Consider the following 17,670-nt stretch of genomic DNA (forward strand, 5'->3'; position numbering starts at 1 on the left):
TTTTTGTTATTTCTGAAGCACTTGCTGTATGAACAAGAACTAGTTTGGGCCGTCAGCTTTTAAAAAGCTGTTGCAGAGTATGCTTTTAAGACTGCACAAGTCTTTCATTATATGGCATATATCATTAAAGGCTGGGTCAAATTACAGAGAAATCTAGGCTACAACGAGGTGTTGCAAAGTATATTAAGAATTTTGATGTCTTAGCATAACCACAAGAGTAGAGATCAGAGGCTAGTGCTACCTCACCACACAATTTTAAATACACAATTGTCATGGAGGCAAAAATAAAATTGTCTGTTGCTCTTAACATTCTGTAAATATTAATGGCAAAAAGAATATGGTGCTGCATGAAATCAACTGCACCGCCCCATATAACAAACTGTTGTGCACACCTAATACTTGGAAATGTGCTATATGAAAGAGTTTGGATGAAGCTGTCAGCCTTGCCAATGTTTCAGGGCTTTACCAATATCCTTTCTGTTATGCAAACTGTCTTTTCAGAGTTTTCTCCGGAGAGGATGGTGCCTTGTTATTGCTGTTGGATTTTTCTTTGCAGCTTTAAGTCGTGTAACTGGAAGAGAAGGGTGTTTTGCAGCATGGCTGACTGAGATAATAGGGTCAGCTGACAAGAAGAGAGAGTTTTAAAAGAAAAGAACAAACTAACTTGAATTCATAGTGCCTTTTCTCATCCTCAATGTCCCAAAACGATTCACAACCAACGATTTGTTTTTGAAATGCCGTAGCTGTTCTGTAAGCAAACATGACAGCCAATTTGTGCACAGCAAGGTCCCACAAACAGCAATGAGATAAATGACCAGTTAATCTGTTTTTGGAAATGTTGATTGAGAGATGCATGTTGGCCAGAATACCACAGAACTTCCCTACTCCCCCGTTACAGATTCTGCATGGAATCTTTTAGATTCACTCGAACAGACAAGTGGGGCCTCAGTTTAACAATTCATCCAAAAGACAGCACCTCTGACAGGCAGCACTCCCTTGATACTGCACTGAAGGGCTGGATTTTGCTGGCGCTCGGGGCGGATTTGGAAGCAGGTCAAAGGGTAAAAATCCCACCGTCAACCCGCCTCCAAACAATTTTCCCAAGTGACGGGTCCCCGATTTGTGCATGGACCCGACACCTAGCGGCGGGAAGAGGATTAAAACCAATTACCTGCCTATTGACAGGTAGATGCTAGTAGTTGACAGGCTATTTTTGAATCCACCTGACCTGCACCCAACCCACCTCCATTGAAACAATCACGGCCAAAGTGTCGGCCTGGATTATATGCTCAAGTCCTGGAGTGAGGCTTGAACCTTCCCACTCAGGCAAGTGTGCTACCACTGAGCCAAAATAGTGAGAAATACTTTTTTTGAACAGAGGTAAAATGCTCTTTTTCTGTTGCATGGACTATGCAGCAGGCTTCTATATCAAAAAGAGAGTTGCTACTTTTACCCTTGTTAGATTTAAATGTGAATTTTGCAAGCTAATGCGCTGTGCTTGTAGAAATTGGAAATATTTCCATTCCACTCTTTTTGTCTCCAGCAGCATCTAGATTACACTGGCATGATGAGGGGGAATCAAATGGTCAATATGTCAAAAGAAAAGGACTCGCATTTATATAGCCCCTTTCACCACCTTGGGATGTCCCAAAGCACCTTTTGAAATGTGGCAGTCAATTTACACACAGCAAGGTCCCACAAACTGCAATGAGATACACGACCAGATAATCTGTTTTTAGTGATGTTATTTGAGGGATAAATATTGCTCAGGTCAATAACAGGAGCAGAAGAACTCCCCTGCTTTTCTCCATGGCATCCTTTACATCCACCTGAGAGGACAGACTCAGTTTAACGTTTCATCTAAAAGCCCAGTGTAAGTCAACATCTTTGAGAGAGGAGAGAAAATTGGTAGCCTGGTTACATTTTTCATTTTTATATGTTTTCAATCAAATTAGATTTCTACATTAGGACTCATAAACTGTGAAGAAACTGATCTGTTCAGTAGAGGATTTCATTTCTTTGGCTTGAATCTATTTGAAATACCAGACTGCAGTCAGTGAGTACCCTGGGATTGAAAACGTTCATTTGAAGGTAATATTTGTCCAGGCACCAATTCTTTTCCCTTGCATTCCATGGTGTTTGCTTAAACAGAACATCTGGATAGAAGGAACATTTGTTTTTCATAACGGCGATGCCATTTAAGAGGGTTTCACTTACTGTGATCTTTATACCCTTTGAGTGCAATTAATTTTTAAAAATTTGTTGCTTTTATTCACTGCTGTAGTTTGATTCAAAGAATGCCGTGCAATTCATTTCCGTGACATGGAAAGGGATTGTTATATAAGTTCCACTCATTATGGCACTAACGAAAGTGTACGTTGCTTCTGTTACTTGACCATTTATAATAATTAACTAAAAGGATCCATTAAAACAATTTAATTGCCATTGGAGCTGCATTTATGGGATGAAATACATCTTGCAAGGTCAGTGGTGGCAATTAAACAACTCATTTGTTCTCCACTTGCCTTTTATAAAGATCAGTTGTGTAGGCAAAAATATTGTAATAAATGAACAAAGCAATTCTAAGTTTGGCATTTAATTAACTACCCATCTGTTACTGGCCACTTCAATTACAGCACAGAAATTAATTTCCCCATGTTCAAGGAATGTTAATGAAACGGCCAGTTTCATGATTTGACTTTTTTTATTTTTTAAGTCATTTTTGTTCATTTGTTTCAAAACTAGCACTCTAGTCTGTCTATTTTCTGCTATTTACTTAACATAATTTAATTGTTAATGGAGTTTTGCACACAACCCATATTTGGCACAAAATCAAAATGCTTTAATTTTTAACTTTGCATATACAATTAGAGGCGACCTCATACCCACCATAGCAGAAGAGCCCCACTGGTGGAGAAGTGGAAGACAATCAGGTGTCCTCAAATTTTAAAATGAGTGAGCTGAATGAAGGAAAAGCAGTGTGTGCGCCCTTACTCCAGATGATCACCACAGAAGAGCAGTGGAACAGAACAGCAGACTCTTCCAGTAGTGACTTCAGTGCAATGCGCCAAAGACTGATATCATGTAGTGGATGAGGGAACTCTGAGACTTGGGATAACAGCCGCTGAAGGTGTTGCCTGAAGGCTGTATTTGAGAACACATGCTCATATGTCCAGGGTTTGGTGCCTACAGAGATTGAGTTGTACAAAGGCAAGTAGCATCCACGGAAGCTATGCACCTCTAATTGATGGAATTATTATTTGATGGGAATGGTGTGTGTTCAGTGTTGTGGTCGAGAGGATGGTGGTATACATTTTCCAGTGAGTTGCGCTGCTCATTGTTCTGCTCATATGGAGGCCCTGCTACTTCCTGCCCACTTAGCAAATATTCAAACCTAATAAGAACATAAGAAATAGGAGCAGGAGTAGGCCATTTGGCCCGTCGAGCCTGCTCCGCCATTCAATGAGATCATGGCTGATCTTCTGCCTCAATTCCATTCACCGGCCTTATCGCCATATCCCTTGATGCCCTTACTGCCATATCCCTTGATGCCCTTACTAGTCAGAAATCTATCGACTTCTGTTTTGAATATACCCAATGACTGAGCCTCCACAGCCCTCTGGGGTAGAGAATTCCAAAGATTCACCACCCTCTGAAGAAATTTCTTCTCATCTCAGTCCTGAATGGCCTACCCTTTATCCTGAGGCTGTGGCCCCTGGCTCTAGACTCCCCAGCCAAGGGAAACATTCTCCCTACATTCACCCTATCAAGCCCTGTAAATAATTTTGTATGCTTCAATGAGATCCCCTCTCATTCTTCTGAATTCAAGAGAATACAAGCCTAGTTTACTCAATCTCTTATACGACAGTCCCGCCATCCCAGGAATCAACCTCGTGAACCTTCGTTGCACTCCCTCTATGGCAAGTATATCCTTCCTTAGGTAAGGAGACCAAAATTGTACACAGTACTCCAGGTGTGGTCTCACCAAGGCCCTATATAATTGGAGTAAGACTTCTTTACTCTAGTACTCAAATCCTCTTGGAATGAAGGCCAGCATACCATTTGCCTTCCTAATGGCTTGCTGCACCTGCACATTCACTTTCAGTGACTCATGTACAAGGACACCCAGGTCCCTTTGAGCATCTGCATTCCCCAATCTTTCACCATTTAGGAAATACTCTGCCTTTCTGTTTCTTCTGCCAAAGTGAATAACTTCACATTTATCCACATTATAATCCATCTGCCATGTTCTCGCCCACTCACTGAGCCTGTCGAGATCTCCTTGAAGCCTCTTCACATCCTCTTCGCAACTGACACTGCCACCTAGCTTTGTGGCATCAGCAAATTTGGAAATGTTACATTTAGTCCCCTCATCCAAATCATTGATATAGATTGTGAATAGCTGGGGCCCAAGCACCGATCCTTGTGGTACCCCGCCAGTCACAGCCTGCCATCCTGAAAAAGACCCGTTTATCCCTACTCTTTGTTTTCTGTCAGTTAATCAGTTCTCAATCCATGCTAGTATATTACCCCCAATTCCATGTGCCCTAATTTTGTTCACCAACCTCTTGTGTGGGACCTTATCGAAGGCCTTCTGAAAATCCAAATACACCACATCTACCAGTTCCCCTTTGTCTACTCCACTAGTTACATCCTCAAAGAACGCCAATAGGTTTGTCAAACAGGACTTCCCTTTCATAAATCCATGTTGACTCTGCCCAATCTTACTATTAGTTTCTAAGTGCCCAGTTATTGCATCCTTTATAATAGATTCCAGCATTTTCCCAACTACTGATGTGAGGCTAAGAGGTCTGTAGTTCCCTGTTTTCTCTCTCCCTCCTTTCTTAAATAGCGGGGTTACATTTGCTATCCTCCAATCTGCAGGAACCATTCCAGAATCTATAGAATTTTGGAAGATGACAACCAATGCATCCATTATCCCAGTGGCCACCTCTTTCAAAACTGTTTTCTCGTATTTCGGGGAGATTTGTTGTGTCTTCCATCATGAAGACAGAAACAAAGTATTTATTTAATTTCTCTGCCATTTCCTCATTCCCCATTATAATGGCCCTAGCAGGACAAGCAATGGGAAGATTATCATTCTGTATTGTCAAAATATGTGGTTTTTGCTGGTTAAACTCCAACAGTACCACATTTGGGGAGGGGGGTCCCTAGCCTTAGCTCTGCGTCTAAACATTCTGGACTTGGGTAAGTTAGGTGTATCCTCACACATGTTCACTCCATATCAGACAAACAAAGTCTACAGGAGCAGTTTGCTTTAGAGATTGTTAAACATGGTGACAGGTTTTTGCATGCGTCACGCTAACCAACACCAAAAACTGCACGGTGGACTTTTATTTTAAACAATCTTTAAAACATTTAACTCTTTTAGTTAACTCTCCCGGACCTGAAGCCCCAACTCTTGTTGGTCTCCTAACCAATTATTCAGTTACAAAAAATAATTTTGGTTGTTACACACCGTGTGCCATCAGTGCCCATATGCCATAGCTATATTTTAAACTATATAAAGGAATCCATTATAAGATTATGCATTATGAACCTAGAAACTAATGAGCAGCCATTACTAAAATTATGGTATTAGATGACATCCTATACTTGTAATGAACTAGCTGTTATCTTATTCTATTAGCCTGGCAGTAAAAGGATAACAGCAACTGCATGTTGTGTATGTAAACAAGACTGAAGAGCATCTGTTGAAGGGAATTTAGTAATTCATCAAGTGATTAAACTGTACTGCAGCAAGGAGTCCAGAAATGTGTTGTTATCTGGTATTGGCAAAAGTCCAGGAGAGGAAATGACTGAGACAGTTATTTAAAAAAGAAGTTTGTATCCACAACCTGGTACTCAACAATGATGAGCATGCTAACATGCTGTGATATGGAGTGGGTAAACTCAGGTTGGTCCTTTTAGTTCCCCACAAAAGGACTTTTGGGGAAGGTACTTTGCCAGAGTGGATAATTTGCAGGGAGATTCATTGCTCTCTCTTCTTCTGCAGTTTCTACTGCCTGGTTTAAAAGATGGCATAAGCGGAGATCTGGGAGCAAACTGTTAGCCTGCCCTCTTACACAATATTGCATGGTGCTCAGGACAGAAGGGATACTAAAAGATAACCAGGAAAAAGAGAATGAACCAGGCTAAACTTTTAATGGCCCGGATTTTGCGGTCAGCGGCGAAGGAACGGCGCTTGACATTCACCTTGTTGACAGCTACCCACAAAGTTTTTGCAGGCTTTAGACCACAGCCTTGTTCTAATCCACTGTCTGATCCAGCGTGACACCCACAACAGGGCATTGTGGTGTCTGTGAGTAGGTGAAGAAACAGTGACGCTCTTCAACCAATCAGATTGAAGAATCCTTACTGAGACACGCAAAGTCTAAACCAGGAAGTATAAAGCAGGAAATATTAAATTAGATGTAAATGATGTCCAGAAAGTTATTGTACTTGTAAAATTTAATTTTCAGGGCTCAGAGAGGTTGTTCAGCAGAAATCATCACATCATGCACTTACTCCTGAATGTACCAGCCCTAACTTTTTCAGCTGTCTTTAATGCAGAACTAGTGGGCAAGTACAGCAAGTTCACGCCGTTGCATTCATTTCAATGCCGAGTCTATCGGTGAGGATTGCAACAGTGTACCCTGTGGAGGAGCGGGGTATCTCTGACGGCAACTTCCCGATTTGCGCGTTTAACTTGCATGTGCGAACGCCAGAAGTTGCTGTCTGATTTACCCCATTATAACGGTGAGCGCTGTTAACCTCACCGTTATTCTTATTCCAAAATCCGGCCCAATATGTTTAACATTACTGGAAGCAATAAATGTCAGTTCCATATTGCCTGAAAATGCTCTCCTAATCTAAACCCTTGTACATCAGAATATGCAAATAATCTTACCTGTGATTTTCCATTTCTATATACTGTGTGATATCGCCTCAGCAGTGTTTTTAATGTATCGTTTTGTGTATTCAGTACAGTCAGTCACATTGATGTGGCATGAACCATTTGTAGAAATGTAAGTAGGTTTGAGAGAAAATGCATGTATTATGCAAAGTAAGAGATGGCTGTGGGATGAATTTCAGAGCTGTGGGGAGTCCCTAGTTCACAGAAATCACAGAAACCCCACAGTGCAGATAGAGGCCATTTCGGCCCATCGAGCCTGCACTGACACATACCCCACCCGATCCCCGTAACCCCTACACCAACACATATCCCACCCTATCCCCGTAACCCCACGTATTTAATCCCCCTAACACTAAGGGTCAATTTAAGGGTCAATTTATCATAGCCAATCAACCTAACCCGCACATCTTTGGACTGTGGGAGGAAACCGGAGAACCCGGAGGAAACCCACGCAAACACGGGGAGAATGTGCAAACTCCACACAGACAGTCGCCCAAGGCCGGATTCGAACCCGGGTCCCTGGCACTGAGGCAACAGTGCTAACCACTATGCCACCGTTGATTTGGTCTTCGGCGTACACAGGCATCTGCCACTTATGGGCATTCCGGCCTCAAACAGATGCAAGACTGCCTAGTTTGTGTAATTTAGTCCCAGACATTTGAGCATCATACCCAATTGTTACAAGGTAGATTGTTGTTTTGTTCAAGTGTGTTATAGCTGGAAACTGTTCATTGTATTCTGTGCATTGCTGTTACTGTATTTATAATCAATAAAAAATAACAGTCAGAGAAAGTAATTCATGGATCTTGCTATGTAACCAAATGTGTCAGAGACAGCCTTAGCAATGTAACCACAGACATTGGGCAAGATTTTCATTGGGCCGTGGAGGCGGGATTGGAGGCGTGTGGGGGGTTAAAATCCCGAAATCGGGGGGCACGAACCCGTCCCGCACCCAACCCGCCTCCATGCCAGTTTCAAAGGAAACGGGTACCCGACCCGCGCTGGGACCCGCCTCCTTGAGGCGGGAAGGGGATTAGTGCCAATTAACTGCCTGTTAACAGGTAGTTAACAGGCAGTTTTTAGCCTAATCCCTATTTTCATAAAGTGTGGGATTCCCGACAGCTCCAAACCATGCCAAGTTAGCGAGGCAGGCCGTCGGACTGAAGGGCTTGGAGGGGTCGAGATGTCCGGTGTTCAGGTGAGTGATGGGTGCATGAGTGCAGAGGTAAGTGTGTTTAAAGTGTTTAAATAAGTTTTACTTACCTTTACAACCTTTCTTCCTTCAGGTCTCGGGAGTCCCTCATCTCACCGGCACAGAAAGCAGAATGGCCGTGATCTGTCAAAAATTGCAGCATTCAGCTTTCTGTTCGGAGAGATCTCTAAATCATCCTGAGAGGAAGGAATTAACTTGGAGTACAGATTGTCAGTCTTTGACAGCTTCAAACAGCTGTAAAACGCTGATATTTCATCTGTCAAAAGGTCATGACAGATGAAATATCAATCTGTGATGTCACCTGTTGCCGGGTGGCCCTTAATTGGCCTGCTGAGCCCACTGGGCGGGCTCAACAAGGTCAATCAAGTCAAAATCGCATGGGTTGGCTACAACTCGATGGAGGCGGGACTACAAACCCACAAGTTGTAGTCCCGCCTCCTCAATGAAAATCCAGCCCCTGATTTCAGGTTGTGATCTAACCCTGTATCTTGGATGGTTTGTTCTGATACAGCTGGTAAAAGATGAGTAGCTGACAGATAAGGTTAAAAAAAAAGTGAGGGAATAGACGGGAAGAAGGGTTTATCTAAAACCTGAATGAATCTTGGCACAGTGGTTGTAACTTGCATATAGGCAGTTTTCTCTGGCCACAGTGTCCTGTTGGAGTGCATGGAGAAAGTATGGCAAGATCTTTTTGAAAGGAGGAGAAAACCTCTTGAGTGCAAGGATGGGGTTCTTGAAAGAAATAGCTTAATCTGTTGTGGAGATGGGGGCATCTCTGACTTTGCTGGGGCTGATTGCTGCTGGGACTTGGCAGATCCACATTATAAAACCAGGCATTTTCTGACTCTCACTATGAGTAACATCATAGGAGATTGACTGGTTGAATCGGAAAATGAACTCTGACTGACCTCACCCTGTGGATACTTAACAACAATCAGACTTTGTGGTTTTAAAGGAAAACAACTGTACCTTAGTGTACAAGAGTGTCTTATTACGTTGCTATGTGATATAATGGTCCTATCCTTATAAAACTGCTTATCATGTGGGGATAGTGCGGGAAGGTGGAGTTGAGGTAGAAGATCAGGCATGATCTTATTGAATGGCAGAGCAGGCTTGAAGGGCCGAATGGCCTGCTCCTATTTCTTATGTTCTTATATCAGACTTATCATGAGAACTGGCACAGGAGATCCCCAGTATTATATGAGAAAACAGTTTATCTGTCAATAAAACAAAATTGAATGAGTGTCACTTTTTAGCCAGCTAATTAGCTATGGCTGTCTCTTTCTAGCAAGCTCATTGGTCCCCACTGTAATTTTCTAGCGAGCTCCTTCTGATGTATTATATTGAAGAACTGTTGATCAATGCCAAACGGGAGATTTGATGGGACCTTGGCCAATGAGGTTGGCCAATTACTGCAATGCTGCCTCTTTTCCACCTCCCCTCTTCCCAGAATCACTCTTGCCTCGAAATTCTTCTGTTCCATTGTTCTATAGCATTTGGCATTTGTTTCATGCATGAAGGATAGAAGCTTCGATTTATATGATGGAAAGCGAACATTGGAAGATGAGAACGTGACAAAACACTCGGGCATTGCTTTTGCATCAGACCTATTGGCCAGGGAAATTACTCTGCATTGTTGAGTATGAGGGCACCTTGAATAGCTGACCACAAAATGGCTACAGCACTGAAAAGTATGCAGATAGAAGTAAAGATTCAGTCAAGCTCCTTCAATCTTAATCACTGGATTCAGTTCAAGCAAATCTCATGCAACTTGATTTTAATTCTATTAATTACGACAATACCATTCAAATTTATAACCATTTCTGAAGTCCATACAACTGGTACATACTGTCGGGGTATATTTAGTTGTCTCAGATGAACTTTAGTTTTTAAAATGCACTTTTTTAGTCTAGCACGAATGTTTTGGATTGTTTCCTGGCCTTTTTGTCAGCATTATTTGTGATTTGTTTTGGGGTGTCATGGCAACTATCAAAACTTACAATAAGTACATAATAGACTTTTGCACTTAACACATTCTAGGGGGGATAGTGAATACATCAACAAATAATCAGCATTGAATCATCCAGGCTGCAGCCTCTCCAAGCCTGACATCTTTTAAAAAAGAAAATCTCTGCATGCTATCTCAAAACCTAGTCCGGCCTCATTCTTGGCCCATGTATAAGGCACAGGACATGTGCATTAAAATGATATAGCCACTGAAACCAGCATAAAGCATGTTTGACTGATTTTTCCAACCATTCTCGAAGACAGAAACTTCTTCTTAAAACGTGACCAAAAAAGCTCTCCATAATGACATTTTCTGAAATTATACATGATTTCCTTTCTTCCTGTTTCTTGTGTCTTTCAGCTTTAGTTGCAACAACTGCGTCTGCTGGATTTGCAATGGCACCTGTACCCTTTGACCTGAGCTGTTTCCTTCTCGTCACTATTGGAACAGGCCTTGCTTCCTGTGCTGCCAACTCTATTAACCAGGTGAGTTATTCATTTTAACACAAACCAGGCCAAAAGCAGAGCACATTTGTGCAGGATGTGAGTTTCACCACCTTTCCTGGGTAGGAAATGTTTTACTAGTGTCTGTTAAAAACACTTGGCGAAAGGATCTTCTCCACGAGCAAAGCAAAATTTTCAATGCCATATCATTTGTAATAAAGATAATCTTATAGCTTTGCCACATGTAAAAGTGGCAAGTAAAACAATTATAAAGCCTTTGAAATTCTGCCAGCATTTAAATGATTAAATGTGTAAGTACAAGTACATTAAATTGTGTCATAAGCAATAGGTTAGGAAAAGTTTCATTTTTATTTTTAAGTAGCTTAACAAGCATTATACACCAGCTCATTTTAAGTAGGGAACAGATTGTACTCTGGATACTGTTCATTCATGAGGAATGTGCTCGTATCAACATTGCATGTCTATGGATTTTACAGTATAACCACACGTGGACTTGGAAGCAGTGGTTTATTTTTGCCTCGATTTCAAAATTTTCATCCTTGTTTTAAAATTCCTCCATGGCCTCGCCCCTCCTTATCTCTGTAATCTCCTTCAGCCCACCCCCCCCCCCCCGAGATATCTGCACTTCTCTAATTCTGCCCTCTTGAGCATCCCTGATTATAATCGCTCAACCATTGGTGGCCATGCCTTCTGTTTCCTAGGCCCTAAGCTCTGGAATTCCCTGCCTAAACCTCTCCGCCTCTCTTACCTCTCTTTCTTCCTTTAAGATGCTCCTTAAAACCTACCTCCTGCCCTAATTTCTTATGTGGCTCGGTGTCAAATGTTTCGCCTTATAATACTCCTGTGAAGCATCGTGGGACGTTTTACTATGTTAAAGGCGCTATATAAATACAACTTCTTGTTGGTACCTTTCTGTCTTCTGAAAGCTTGTAGTCTTGAACAATGAGGCCAAATTATTATTAATGCATATTGTAATGTAAGTTTTCGATCCCCAGGTAAACAATGTTTAAGAGAAACAATGGCATGAAGAAAGAACTTGTGTTTATATACAGGAAACTTTGTGCTATCCGGCTCCCACGGGACCGAGCTGCTGCCGTTGCCTCAAAACTGCCGTACTCTCCAGAGTTAATGTTGAGAGATACGGAGATTCTTATCTCTGTATTTGACAACAAACACTGTTGCTTAGCAACAGCTTCTAAACACTCGGGTGTGGCCTGCAAGCTCTGTATGTGAAGCTGTTGCTATAGCTACAGACCTTGCACAGCTTGACTGTTCAAACAAAGCAAAAAAAACAAACAAAAAGAATAAAAAACGGCTGCTGATTTTTGCCGGATAGCTCACCTCCGGATAGCACAAAGTTTCCTGTAGCGTCTTTCGTATCCTTAGGATGTCCCAAAGTGCTTCACAGCTGATGAGGTACTTTTGAAGTTAGTCACTGTTATGTGATCCAATGTAACAGCCAGTTTGCGCTCTGCAAGGTCCCACCAACAGCAAATGAGATAAACAAACAGTTAGTTTGTTTTGGTGCTGTTGGACGAGGGATGAATAGGCAGACGGGATCTTGGTTAAACAACTCATCTGAAAGATGGCACCTCTGATAGTACAGCACTCCCTCAGTACTGTACTGTAGTCAACCTAGATTTTTTGTTCAAGTCCTAGAGTAGGACTTGAATCCATGACCTTCTGACGCCAAGGCAATAGTGGTACTAACTGAACCCAGCTGACTGTTACAAGTTTAGGATCTGCTGTCGATAACCTCTTGGGTTCAATGGCATCAGTCGCTCCAATAAGCAATTTGAATGTATTACTTTTATGGGAGTTGTCTCACACAGTCCTATATCTACTTGTACGAGGGTGTAACCTGGGAGGTGACAATCATACCCCTTGTGACCTGAACTGGATATTCATGTCCTTTGTATGTATACTTCTTTAATCTCTCCAAAGGCGGCATGTGCAAACACTTGGTGACACAAGGCTTGATACGAATCAATAAATTGCTTTATTTCAGAGGTGAACATACAGAGCAGCAGTTCTAATCACCACACTTAATTTGATCAATACAACTTATCATTATGTAAAAGTACAAAATAAAAAGTACATCACACTTCCGCGCATTGGTGGGTCATCTTACTTGACTCGAATAAGGTGACTTCTAACTATCCTCCAGCATTACAGCAGTGACTACACTCCAAAAAGTACTTCATTGGCTGTAAAGCGCTTTGCGACGTCAGGTGGCCGTGAAAGGCGCTATATAAATGCAAATCTTTCTTTCATTTCTAGCATTTTAGTCTCTGTGAATGCCGTTGGGACTTTCTCTTTTTAACAAGACCTGGCGGACTGCCCATGTCTATGTCTCTGCGTTTTATCTTCCTCTGTTCCCAGCTGGAAGGGAAGATCTGCCAGACTCGCTGGGACCATTGAGTTTGCCACATTTTTGCTCATGTAACTGTTTGTTTCGAGGTAACCAGCTTACACTGGTGTTAGGTGACAAACTAGACCTTTGCTGTTTACACTGGTGTTCACAACATGACAGTTCTAGTAAGAGTTAACATTGTATAAATTAATTGTAATCTGGAAATGTTTCATGGAAGTTGCAGTTCTACACCAATACAGATTGCACTTTTACTGAAGACTTTTGACCTGTGGCTGCAGCTGAATGAACTGCGTTCAACTGAGTGCAGTGTTCTGCAGTACAAATGGAGGTTACTTGTGTAGGCTTAATAAACATTTCCATTTTGTACTTCTGCTTTGGGTCAAGACCTGCAGCTGGATGTGATGCACTTTCTTGCTCTAAATGCATTGCATGTATCACTGTGAAGTAAGATAGAACCTGTTTTCTTTTCCCCCCAATGATGTTACCACTTTGTTTACCTTGCCACAGGAAATACTCTGGCAATTATGCATTTGACTTGCCCAGTGTTATTTTTTCAGCTGTTGGTAAAACGGTTACCAGCAGGACCGCAAAGCTACAAATATAGATTTTTTTTTGTTTTTCAAGCCATGAGGAATCGTTTTGACAGACCTTGCGCAATCAGAGCACAGACTAGAGAGCAACATTCCGCAGAAGTGGAGTAAAAATACCCGATCGGCCTCTGTGAAGTCTGCTTGGTTTTAGCCAGACAGGTTGCCTTAAGCAGTGGTGCTTCCTTTCATCTCTTGGTTGATGAAGTGATTGTGATAGCGACATGTCAAAATATTCCATGGTGGTTTCATGATGTTGCCTTAGAACCACGTATGAAGACATTAGTGTCATTTACAGTTTGTGAGTTGGCACAGTGCATGTTTATAATTAGGAGTAGATGAGGTTTTATTTGATAAACTATAAAATAATGTAAACCGGAGAGTAAACTCATGAAGGCCAGTAAAGCACGTGAGTTAACTTTACTGCAAACCTAAACCAGGGTAATACTATCAATTATTTCTATTCCTGTTCTTTTTGTTGACGCACAGCATGCATTTCTGCAATTATCCATTTTGTGCCTGTGTTGTCAATTACTTCTATAATGAAACTAATGGAACTTTTGTAACTCCCAAGATATTAACCTTTCCCAATTTCCAGCATACCAATGCCATAAAAACCATCCATTTTGAGCAGTTCCAGTTCAACAGCCAAAAGTCTTGTCTCATCATTTACTTCACTCCAGAATGGAATAAAGAATAACTTTTATGTTGTCATTAGAGTCACAACTTGACCTGAAATGCCCAATTTGTACATAAAAGATATGAATACAAAAAGCCATTAGAAATTATCTTTAGGCATCTCCAAATAAAGCTCTTTATCATAACATGGGGGCTGAAGGCACATTAAATTCACTTGATTGCATATCTTCACCTGTGTCAACATTCACCGCTGTCACTCTGGGCTTTATTACCATTTCACCCAGACTGAATTAGAGTGTAAAAGTCAAAAGCTAACATTTTAAAACAAGGATTTAAACCATATGATAAATGCCCAGCACTGAATTTTAGACAACAATTGAATTTCACTGCTCAGCTAACAATCATGAACTGCTTCATTTCTTTTGTCTATAATGTCAATCAAGCCATTTGATTGAATTACTGGCTGTCGGTTATCCTGTTGTTACCCTGAGCAATAAGGAAAAACTGCCTCCTTTTTGTGATTAGAAACAAAATAATGCGTTTCCTTTGGCTCTCTGCAGACAAACTGTCATCAGTCAAAAGATGGTGGTGGACTGTACACTTATTTTTCTCAATTCAATTGGCTAAATTCCAAGAGATCGGTGTAAATATATTTGACAGAGTCACAGCAAACAATTTACCTTAGATTGAATGTATAAATAATAATAGGATAGTCCCTCAGCGATCCAATTTAGCATAATTGCCCCAAGCACCTCAGCCATCATTTTTGCTCTGTTAGAATTGGTGTGTGAATAGAGCAAGATCAATGCTTGATGCCTATAATAAATACTGTTTAATATACCCACAGATCTTTTGTTTTAAAGTAAGACAGGTGAGTTTGAATTGATACAAGTAGTTTTCATTAGTGACTGCTTCTCTGGCTGAATCACAATTTTAAGATTACATGGATACCTGAGTGATTGATCTGAGCAGCTGTATGTAGACGTGATAGATCTCTTGCCAAGGTCTTGGTTCACAAATAATCATCACACTGGGAACAAAAGCATTCCAGAATGATCAAAATGAGAAAAAGTAGTTAAGGAAAAGAACAAAGGAAGGACTATCATTTAAGCCATCTTTTTCAGGTTTGTCTGTGAGTTGTACTTAAAAGTACAATTGTTGTCTTTGACTTGTCAAACTAGCTTTCATGGACTGATCCAGCAACTCTCTAAAACCTTGTTATTTGCTTTAAATTTGGCCTCGTATTGTTTAAGTTGTTGTTCCAAGTCCTTAGCAGATTTCAAAATTGGGTATTGTCGCTTGATAGCTCCACAACATTCGTTCTTCCCATTTCACTTACACCATGGCTCAATGGTAACATTCTTGCCTCTGAGTCAAGGTCATGGGATCAAGCCCCACTCCAGACACTTGAGCATGTAAGTGCAGCACTGAGGGACTGCTGCACTGTTGGAGGTGGCATCTTTTGGGTGAGATGTTAAACTGAGGCTCCATCTGCTCTCGGGTGAACGTAAAAGATCTCACTGCATTAATCGAAGATGACCATGGGGGTTTTCCCGGTGTCCTGGCTAACCTTATCTGTCAACCTACATCACTTAAGAAGCACTAAATACAAGTTGTTGTTGATCATTTATCTCATTGTTATTTGTAAGACCTTGTGTGCAAATTAGCTGCTGCATTTGCCTACATTACAGCTGTGACTGCACTTCAAAAATGCTTTATTGACTGAAGTGCTTTGGGACATCTTGGGGTTATGAAAGGTGCTATATAAAAACAAGTTTCTTTCCCAGTCACTATCCACCATCAAGAGCAGGTGAAAAGGAAAAAGCGGTCTGATCTCTGACATTGCTGTGTTACAGCTAGACTTGGCTGGGCTGTGAGATGCATTGCCATGTTATATTAAGTACTCAATTCTGCCAGTGTTGGAGTGGGAAAACTTGGGGGGGGGAAAACTGAGAGGAGGAGGAGGAGACTGTTACGGCCAGCCCCTAACCACCTGTTTGCCAAACCCACACCGACATGGTTAACCATGGTGAACTTTGTGATCAAGCACTTCCCATAATCTTGAAACGGGGACAGTGGTGATAGGGGGTACTAAATGAGTAAGTAAGATTATACAGCAAGAAATGTCTCTTAACCCAAATTGCTGTTGTGTGTATTTATGATAAGATTTTATGCCACTGCTCCTATTGTCTTATTGAGATGCCCCAGAAACATCCCCTATGTTCTGAAACATCTGTATGTTGGGCTTGTGAAATGGGAGGGTCTTAAAGTAACTAGTAGACAACAGACATGTTTCTGTCTCCTGCATTTCTAAGTTTGTATTTCTGGCCACCCATGCAGTGCATCATCTACTCCATCAGAACATACTGCCATAACTAGACATAATCATGCAACCAATCCTATCGCCCATTAATACAGTGCTTCCTAGCCACTCTCGGTTGTGATTGAAAACTGCAGATTCTTCTTAGTCCACCCAACGTATTAGAAAATCTCTCTCTTAGCCCCTATAAAATGTCCCCTTCAACAGAATGATATTGCTGTTAAAGAGAGCTGATTTTAATTTATACTAATATTATGTTTGATTTCTCTTGTTTTCCTTACTTAAATTCTCTTAAAATCGCTTTGAAGCATGAATGTCGCTGTTTAAAATCAAACTGCCTTCCTACATTACAAAAATGACTACACTTCAAAAAGTACTTCATTGACTGTGAAGTGCGATGGGATGTTCGGAGGCCATGAAAGACGCTATTTCAAGTTCTTTGTTTCCGTTGCTATTTACCGAATATTCAGGGCAGCAGCATTACTTGCCTAGGTTTCATGATCTGAAATTGACTCCCTAAACCCCTCTGCCTGTCCACTTCCTTTTCCCCTTGAAGACTCTGCTGAAAACCCAACTTTTGATGAAGCGCCTTGGGATGTTTCTCTGTGCTGAAGGTGCTATATAAATGCAAGTTGTTGGTTAAAGCACTTTTATATTGGCGCTGTTTTATTTCAGACTCTCAGAGAGACTGCCGTTGAGCAACTGGATTTCAGGAGACTGGCATCAACAAGCCAGCTCCCAACATTTACACTGCTCCCTTATCCCAGCTGCAGACTCATATACCTATTAAAGACTGGGTCTACAAGTCTGCCGTCGGGAAGGGAGCCAACTCACAACCTCAGCCTCCTGGAGTCTGAATTAAAAAAAAAAAGCAGCTAAAAAAGGTTAAAGCAAATGAATTTATTGCAAGTTCAAGCAACAGTTTAAAAAGAAAAATGGCTTTGCTTATTTTCATGTTTAACCTAAGCTACATCCATCATGGTGGATCAATTCTTTTTGCTTTGTAAGCATTTCATTCTGGTAACTGACCATTGACTTGTAATCACTTGATCTTATTGTGCGCCTTTGAGGAGACATGGTAGAGGGGGGCCCATACATATTGAAAAGGTTTTCATGGGAAAGATTTATATCTGAGCTGCCAGTATGGAA

General features: G+C 41.3%; 1 protein-coding gene across 2 annotated transcripts in view; it reads left to right on the plus strand.

Annotated features, from left to right (window-relative positions):
- The window catches only part of cox10 (cytochrome c oxidase assembly factor heme A:farnesyltransferase COX10), a 136,604-nt gene that overhangs the window by 36,898 nt on the left and 82,036 nt on the right, over positions 1-17,670 (plus strand). For both annotated transcript variants that reach the window (XM_085963438.1, XM_085963439.1), the window contains one exon: positions 10,498-10,622. In XM_085963438.1, the coding sequence (XP_085819564.1) occupies positions 10,498-10,622 (125 nt within the window). The remainder of the gene's footprint in view (positions 1-10,497; positions 10,623-17,670) is intronic.

This window comes from Somniosus microcephalus, chromosome 21 (assembly GCF_052327205.1).
Source record: "Somniosus microcephalus isolate GS21.2 chromosome 21, FLI_Smic_1.0, whole genome shotgun sequence".
Taxonomy (NCBI): Eukaryota; Metazoa; Chordata; class Chondrichthyes; order Squaliformes; family Somniosidae; genus Somniosus; species Somniosus microcephalus.